The sequence below is a fragment of the Malania oleifera genome, chromosome 5 (assembly GCF_029873635.1).
Source record: "Malania oleifera isolate guangnan ecotype guangnan chromosome 5, ASM2987363v1, whole genome shotgun sequence".
Lineage (NCBI taxonomy): Eukaryota > Viridiplantae > Streptophyta > Magnoliopsida > Santalales > Ximeniaceae > Malania > Malania oleifera.
Genome location: NC_080421.1, coordinates 964,624 through 973,796, shown reverse-complemented (window position 1 = coordinate 973,796; position 9,173 = coordinate 964,624). Strand labels below are relative to the sequence as shown.

The window sequence follows — 9,173 nt, the reverse complement described above, 5'->3', positions numbered from 1 at the left end:
ATCTATGGAGGGTCATCATTGACTCATTTTTGTTTTTGAAGTGGCTCTTTTTTTTTTTTTTTTTATAAGTTTAGCTCAATGCAATGTATGCGCAGTTGAAGATAATGTACTTAGGTAATATTTATACAAATACAAAGCGGTATATACGATCTAGAATAATAGCAAGAAAGATAAAAAGGAAAGAGATATAAAAATTTTGGTAGATCACACATTCATAGTACATCGAATTACTGTAAAAATATTGGCAGAATCTCCTCTTAAAATCGAGTATATTCATCCATGCTTACACTTATTCAAATAAAACAATTTTCATCGTCAATCGATACCAGCATTTTCACAACTTTCATACACCAATGTTGACATTCACATTACGTTGAATTAATGTTAAATTTCCAGCAATCGGTAATAACATTTCACAACTTTCATACACAACTACATACATTAAGACTATGCAAGTAGTAGTTTCCAATTACGTATACATTTTGGGAAACAACAAATAAACATCCCAAATTATACAAAAATAATGCAATGAGGTTATACAAATGAGATAAAAAGAATCAATGCTATACAAATGAAATCAAAAGAATTATACTACTATACAACACAATATAGGGGTAAAGTACATATAGAACAAATGGCTACTCAAGTGCCACACGCAAGTCGTCTCCGGTGTTGGGGTGGCTGTTGTCTGTGTCTGCCCTCTCCTTGCTAGTCATCTCCATTCAGTTTCCTACCCCATCGTCGTCCTATATGTCTATCATCTCCGCTTAGAGATCATTATCATCCATATTAAGTGGATGGTGAGATGACTCATATAATGATGCTGGACGGGAACGAGGTAGCATGACCGGTGCATCCACATCCTCTGCATCTAAACTGCCATCCAATTGGAATGACATGGATAGGTGGTAGTAGAGTCAGACGGGGTACTCAAACCTGAAGGCCTAGAGGATGAAGGAACATCTGCAACATACGACATGCTACTAGATGGCCCCACAATATTAGCTTCCGTTGAACATGCATTGGGTGTTAACGGGTTAAACACGTACTCAGTCTGTACAATAGACGGTTCACTTGAGCAGCTCCATGAACCATTGGATGCACGCGGAGCATGTCCTCCTCGTATTGGAGCTCCTTGACCTCCTCGTGTAGGCAGGTATCTTGGTCTGCCTATCCTCGACGACAACAATTTGAGGAATGGTCTCCACATATAATTGCAGAGTTATATGTGTCGGGGCGGAGCTTTGTGCATCCAATAAAATGTGCAGACCATAGTCATCTATTATAGGAATAACATCATAGAGTATTGTATCATTTAATTCCCGTATAGGGTATCTTGCGGTCACACGCAATGCATATTAGTTTGGATAAATATGCAAATATTTGTATATTTTCACATACAATTTGTTTAATTTAGCCATATTGCCAATTCGAATTGCTCGAACAGGCTTAGTACTATAACTAATACCTTTTACTTCTGTGATAATTTTTCCTCCCTTCCCATATATAACAACACAGTCACTGGAGCACTGTTTGAGCTTCTTGCCATTTAGACCGACCCTCAGGAAATAGTAAAGACCTACGAAAAACAAAAAATCATATATTTTAGCCAATGACTATCAATTTTTTAAATATAAAAAGTAATTAATAGCCACTATTGTGTGAATATTTATTATGAAACAAAATTGAAAAGAGTTTATTTTAAAACATATTATGCATAAGCACATGACATAATACAAAGTTATTGTCTTTATTGGCGATTTTTTATTTGAATTGCAAATACACAATATGGTATATTTTCCAAAATATCAACAATTCAACAATTCCAAATTTTAATTTCAAAAAATTATTAGATATCTTATTAGAATAACTTCAGGGTAGACAAAGAATCAAACACAAATATTTTACATGGTATATTTTCCAAAAATAAGAATCAAACAAAACTTCCACAATTTTATTAGATTGCATGGTATATTTTTCACAATTTTAAAGAATCAAACACAAATATTTTACAGGGTTATAATCAATTTAGTTATAACCAATTCCAAAAATAAGCATCAAGAGGAAAATAACAAATAAGCAAGAACAAGTACAAATTGGACAAGAAAAATCTAACTAAAAGCAATAAAAAAAATCAAATTCAACACAAGAACAATTGCATATGAAAATAATAACAAATTCAAATAAATTAAATAATAAAACAGAATAAACCTTAACCTTAAAGTGGGAGTTTCCAAATGATGCTTCCAATCACAAAATTTGGATCAATATGATCAAATTGAATGCATCAAATACTAGTTTATACCACAAACTAACACAATTTTTGAATCAAACTAACAAATCTTAACGAAATAATAGAAAGAGTTTAAGCTTATGCAAAAGGAAACATACCTCATCTTCCTTTTATATAATACCTTCCTTCCCAACATTCAGTTCCTCCCTTGTCTCACAACGGTCCTCTCTTCAATCGGCTGCAACGGTCACCTGCTGTAGCATCCAATCATCCGACCGGTGAGTCGTAAGGTCCACTACTCTGCAATTTCGCGAGAAAAATGGAGAAAGAAGACTTAAAAAATTAGAGTAGAACTCGTTGGATGATCCAGCGATTTTTGCTGCCATGCGTCAAATGATGCCTGGCTTTTTTAGGCAAAATTCGTTGGATGGTTTAACGATTTTTAAGCAAAGGACATTGGACTATCCAATGAATTTTGACTATCACGCGTCAACCAATGGACAGCCTTTCTTATTTAAAATTAGCTAGATGGTTAAGCATTTTTTTGCTTAAAAATCACTTAATCATCTTACATTTTTACTTGCATTAAAGTGATAGATAAAGTTTCCGAAACTTTATTAAATATTTTTATATAAAAAAAACTAAAAAAAGGAAAAAACTCCACAAGTGGGAGCCACCCTAGCCGAGCTAAGCTCATGTATAGCGCGGCTAGTCATACAACCTTGTTTTCGGGAATTTGTTAGGTTATATTATATGAACTGGCATCCTTCGATTGGGTCCCTCTAAGTTTTCTGCCACGTCATGTCGATCACAGCCGTTGGTAAAATGGCCTTGTTGTCCACGGTGGCGTGTTGACTCTACAACGAGCAGAGTAAACGCAGATCGAAGGTCTGCCCGCAGCGACCCGACACGAAAATTTCCGATCCAACTGCAATTTCAGATTCATCTGATTCATTTAATTAATTTTCTCTTCCTGTTTGCGAGAGATCCAAGCTTCATATTATTTCCCGAAGCTTTGGTCCGCAGAAAATGTTGAAAAGCTTCTGCGATTTCAAATTTCTTCTCCTCATCGCTGCTGTCGCCTTCATCTATATCCAAGTAGGTGCTTCCTCTTTATTTTCTCTCTAAAATTTCATTTTGTTTATGCGACGAGGACCTAAACAGTTCTGTACAAGATTGGGCAGCTGTGGTTTTTTTTTTCCCTCTTCTTGGGATTTTATTTTCGAAAGAACTGATTTCCGAGGAGGACAATGAAACTCTTCGATTAAGAAACTTCTTAGACAAATCAACACTTTCAAACGAGGACTTGAGAAAATTATATTCCTCTATTTAATGAGCCGTCCGTCTTTCGTGGGCTACTGAGCAATTTTTCTTTTAATCTGCCGTTTTTGAAATATTAATCTTTTTTCGCTTGTTGTAAATAGGTAAACTTTTTGCAAGTGAAAATACTTCACAATATTTCAGTGTGAGTGTGTTTCATGAGTATTGTTTGCACCAACAATCAAGTCAGAATCGGGATAGAATACGTAGGTAATCATTGTACTCTTAGATAGTCCTTTAAGTTGTTCTGACCTCCCCTTTTTATAAGTAAGTATCCCCTAGCCATTAAATTCAGCCCCCTTCACCTCCTCCCAAGTCCCAACCCTCCATAACTCCCCCTTGGGGCCACAAAATACCCTATTAAATCTTAGGCAACTAATGATCTTCTCATTAAAATACATTTGGTCTTGTACCATGCTTGGATGTATTTTTGTCCCCGTAAGATTCCCCACCACCCCCAAGGCTTGAAAGCATTTTTCGGTTTGGGAGTATGTTTTTTTCATGGTATGATTTTTGATAATGAATGGCTTTTCAAATTTTCTTCTCGGCCTTCTAATCAAGGGTGAATCTTGGTCTACTAACTTAAGTATCCTCGATGCCATTATCTTCCAAGTTGAGATGAACCTCAGCCCATTTAGTAGAGGTGCCTTTGGGTATTGCCGTTTATCTTAATTGAGGGGTCCTCTTAGCCGAGTGGACATTGGTTCTACAAGCCAAGGTGGATCTTGTTACCACAAGCTGAGATGCCTGTAGGGAACTATCTTCATTTTAATTAAGCTGAACCTTGGTCTTCTCATCCAAGGAGCAGCTTGGTCCTTTGAGGTGATCATTGGGAGGTATAATTTCGTTCTTTCTTGCAAATTTCACTAAGGTGACCATTGGGTCATTCAATTTTATTTTCCTTGGTTATTTTACCTAGGTGGCTGTTGGGCTGGGATGCTTGGGCTAAGCTGTCCTTTTTGTCCTTTTTCAAGTGTATTTTCCGAGGTTATCCCTTCCTTCCTTAGCGGCCATAGTGACCTGCTTATCAGGGTATTTTCCAAGGTTACCACCTTGGGTGTTTGGACGCCTTTTTATTTTTCATGGATATTTCACATGGTTGCCACCTCCTATCTTAGTGATGGTGGTGACCAACTTGGCCTTTCACCAAGGTTGCGACCTCAGTTTCTACAGACATGTAAGTAGCCTTCTTTTCATGGGTATTTCCCACAATTATCGCATCCTATCTTAGTGACGAAGATGGCATGCTCTCCAAGACTATTTGCTAAGGTTAATTTTGATCTTGAAGCTTTGGTACTTGGGCCATTTTGCCGAATTGGTCTAATATGGCTATTTGTACTTGATCTTTTTGCCAAATGAGCCTATAGCTTTTTGTGGCCATTTTGCCAAGTTTCTTCAAGGCCTATTTTGTCTTTTGTGTCTAGTCATTTTAATGGCTCTACTTGGCTTTTTGTATTTGACTATTTTGTCAAACTTCTTCAAGCGGTTCATTTGGCCTTTTGTGCCTGCCAGAGGGCCTATTTGGCTTTTTGTGCTTGTCTTTTCTCCTTGGGCTATTCTCTGAAAAATACTTCTTACACATCAATTACTAAAGAAGGAATACTTTTGCACATCAAAGATAGGTCTCTCCCCCTATTTGTAATAAAAATCAAAAGCATTCTGATGACCATAATATCCTTACTAATTTTCACTAATTAACATAACACTAACACACTTAATAATATTAAAAGACTAAAATAACCATTAACGCTACCCCGCAAGCTGAAGCATAGATATCATATGCTCCTAGCTTGTTATGAATGAATTTAATACGAGCATCTTCCAAAGCTTTGGTAATTAGCAAGTTGCATTAGACTTCACATAAGTGGTAGTAATGAGCTTCTACACAAGTTTCTCGTGAACAAAATGACAATCAACTTCAATGTGTTTCTCTTGCTTATGGAAGATTGGGTGGGAGGCAATATGAAGAGCAACTTGATTATCACATATCAACTCCATAGATTGAAAATGCGGAAACCCAATTCTTCCAACATGTTATTCAACCAAACAAGTTTAAGCGTAGTGTGAGCCATAGATCTATACACTAACTCAACACTTGACTTGGCCACCATAGTTTGTTTCTTACTTTTCCAAGAAACCAAATTACCACCAACCGAGCTGTAGTACCCGATTGTGGATCTTCGGTTTTGGAAGGTGATTCAACCCAATCCGCATTTGTATATCCTTAAATATAAGTGTGACCTTGATCTCGATATAAGAGACCTCTCCTAGGTGCACCTTTGTGATATCTCAATGATGTAGGATGTTTCTAGGAACCCTAGTCCTACCAAAGACCCTCTCACAAATGTGTACACACCAGATACACTTTAAGATGAGAATTTAATTAACCACAATGAACAATATAAACTAAATGCGAAAACTACAAGTTGTGGAAAATTCAAAATGCTATAAGATTCGCGTAGACTTGTCCTTAAGGACCTAATCAAGTAGGATAAGATAATCACTTGAAAGATGGTAGATTCAAGCCTTAGGAATTAAGCCTAAACATGCAAATTATATATCCTTAGAATAAGACACAATCAAGCATTCAAGGGTTGAAAATCTTCTTGACTTTGAAGAGTTTGTCTACGGAGTTTGTTCAAAAATATGCAATGGATTTTTTGAAAATGCTATTGGAAGATGAATATTATATTGACTATCTAGGGTGTATTTTGGAAGTGTTTGAAATGATCTTACTGAAATGATTCGGAATGATGAACACAACGCGCTCGAACCTTGCTCGATATCCTGAATGATGATTCTCGGCTTTACTTGGGGTTGTGATTGATCCGCTTGATTGTTGAGGTAATAATCCCACACAACAATTACTGGAATGGTAAGATAGAGAATGGAGAATGATAATTTCGTGGCCTCTCATCACTCAATCTCCAAAGGAGAAGGGATGTGGTCTCTCACCACTCACCCACAAACAGGGAGCATGCTTAAAGCTTAAGCACAAGGCAATAACTCTTGATTCAATTCAAAAATACTTGATATCCCTAATAACTTACATGCCTAGCTATATATAGATATGTTGGAACAACCCTCCAACCATTAGTAAATAAAATATAACAAAGCTTTGAATGGAAAATGATAAAGTGAAACCTAAAGTAAAAAATGTAGAAATTTTAAAACAAATGGTCTCATTCTTCGGCCTTCCGGATGTTGAATACTATGAATTAGCTCACCTACCGTATACCAAATTAAAGATATGGAAGTCTTCTTTGCAACACGTTTTGAACCACTCCATTTGGACTTTTGTAGAGAAAGTTATGACATATTTGGTGAAGGGGTACAACTATTCATGTGATGCAGAATTATTGAATGAATGGTTACTGTTATTGGGCTGCCAACTTGTGCACAGTTTGAACTTCATGTGTTTCCCTATACCCAAAGAAAGGTATGGGAGTCTTCTTTCCAGCCCAATTGGAATCAGTTTATTTAGGCCTTTGTAGATGAAGTTATGCATTTTTTTTTTGTAAAGCGCAGTTGCCTTCATCCTAGCGAATGTATCCACGTGACACCATCTCAGTGAATGTTATGTTTGGGGAATGTTGATCCCCATCATGCCACCATTGTTTCTGATAGAGATGTTAAATTTGTTAGCTACTTTTGGAAAACTTTGTGGGCAATGATAGGTATCAAGCTCAAGTTCTCAAGTGCATACCATCCCCAGACCGATGGACAAACTGAAGTGGTAAATAGGAGCCTTGGTGACCTATTGCGCTGCTTGGTTGGAGAGCATATCACCACATGGGATTTATGTCTTCCTATTGCATTCAATAGCTCAGTGAATAGGACCATAGGACTTAGCCTTTTTCAGGTCATCATTGGTTATAGTCCCAGGAAGCCTATAGACCTCATTCCATTGGCACCAGAGTCTAGAGTGAGTGTGTCAACTGATACTTTTGCAAAACACATACATGACTTACACTATGAGATCAGAATGAAAATTAATTTGAGTAATGAGCATTATAAATCAATGGCTGACATACATCGCAGGTTGCAGGAATTTTCAAAAGGTGATATGGTTATGGTTCGGATTCATCTCGAACAAATTCCTTCAGGAAGGGCAAGAAAGCTTCATGCTAAAAAGATGGGACCATTTAAAGTCCTAAAGAAAATAAGCTCTAATGCATACATGTTAGATATTCCTCTTGATTATGACATAAGCAATGTATTTAATGTTGAGGATCTAACCCCTTTTCTTGAAGCCAATTCTTTTTCAGAGCCTAGCCATACTAACCCTGCAGGTGACCTTTCCCCATTTATAGACACAGATACTACTGAAGAGCCAAAATTGCCTTTTCCACCACCATTAATTCCACCCAAGAAACCTGAGCAAAGTGAAAAGATTTTGGATGATAAAACAGCGCACACACGGGTTGGATCATATAAAAAATTCTGGGTCAAATGGAAAGGCAAGCCCCTATCAGAACGAAGTTGGATCTTAAAGGAAGAAGTTCTGCGCCTCAACCCGGAACTATACACCGAGTATCTTCAACAAAATTCTTTGGGGCAGAATTCTTCTTGGCCAAGGAGAGATGATGGGGATCAACATTCCCCAAACATAACATTCGCTGAGATGGTGTCACGTGGATGCATTCGTTGGGATGAAGGCAACTACGCACCTTTACAAAAAAATGCATAACTTCATCTACAAAGGCCCAAATAACCCGATTCCAATTGGGCTGGAAAGAAGACTCCCATACCTTTCTTTGGGTATAGGGAAACACATGAAGTTCAAAGTGTGCACAAGTTGACAGCCCAATAACAGTAGCCATTCATCTAGAAATTCTGCATCACATAGACAGCTGTACACTTTCACCAAATATGTCATAACTTTCTCTACAAAAGTCCAAATGGAGTGGTTCAAAGCGTGTTGCAAAAAGACTTCCATATCTTTAATTTGGTATATGGTAAGTGAGCTAATTCAAAGTATTGAACATCTGGAAGGCCGAAGAATGAAACTATTTGTTTTAAAATTTTTGCATTTTTGACTTTTGGTTTCACTTTATCATTTTTTATTCAAAGCTTTGATATATTTTATTTACCAATGGTTAGAGGGTTGTTCCAACATCTCTAAATATAGCTGAGTATGTAAGTTATTAGGGACATCAAGTATTTTTGAATTGAATCAATAGTTATTGCCTTGTGCTTAAGCTTTAAGCTTGTTCCATCTTTGTGAGTGAGTGGTGAGAGACCACATCCCTTCTCCTTTGGAGATTGAGTGGTGAGAGGCCACGAAATTATCATTCTCCATTCTCTATCTTACCATTTCAGTAGCTGTTGTGTGGGATTATTGCCTTAACAATCAAGTGGATCAATCACAATCCCAAGTAGCGCCGAGAATCATCATTCGGGATATCAAGCAAGGTTTGAGCGTGTTGTGTTCATCATTTCGAATAATTTCAGTAAGATCATTTCAAACACTTCCAAAATACATCCTAGATAGTCAATATAATATTCATCTTCCAATAGCATTTTCAAAAAATCCATTGCATATTTTTGAACAAACTCCGTAGACAAACTCTTCAAAGTCAAGAAGATTTTCAACCCTTGAATGCTTGATTGTGTCTTA

At 36.9% G+C, this 9,173-nt stretch overlaps 1 protein-coding gene across 1 annotated transcript in view; it reads left to right on the top strand.

Moving 5' to 3' along the window:
• Positions 1 to 3,083: 3,083 nt before the first annotated feature.
• LOC131154969 (alpha-1,3-mannosyl-glycoprotein 2-beta-N-acetylglucosaminyltransferase) overlaps positions 3,084 to 9,173 on the top strand; it is a 55,563-nt gene continuing 49,473 nt past the window's right edge. The window contains exon 1 of the mRNA XM_058107830.1: positions 3,084 to 3,331. Coding sequence (XP_057963813.1) covers positions 3,263 to 3,331 — 69 coding nt within the window. The 5' untranslated portion in view covers positions 3,084 to 3,262. The remainder of the gene's footprint in view (positions 3,332 to 9,173) is intronic.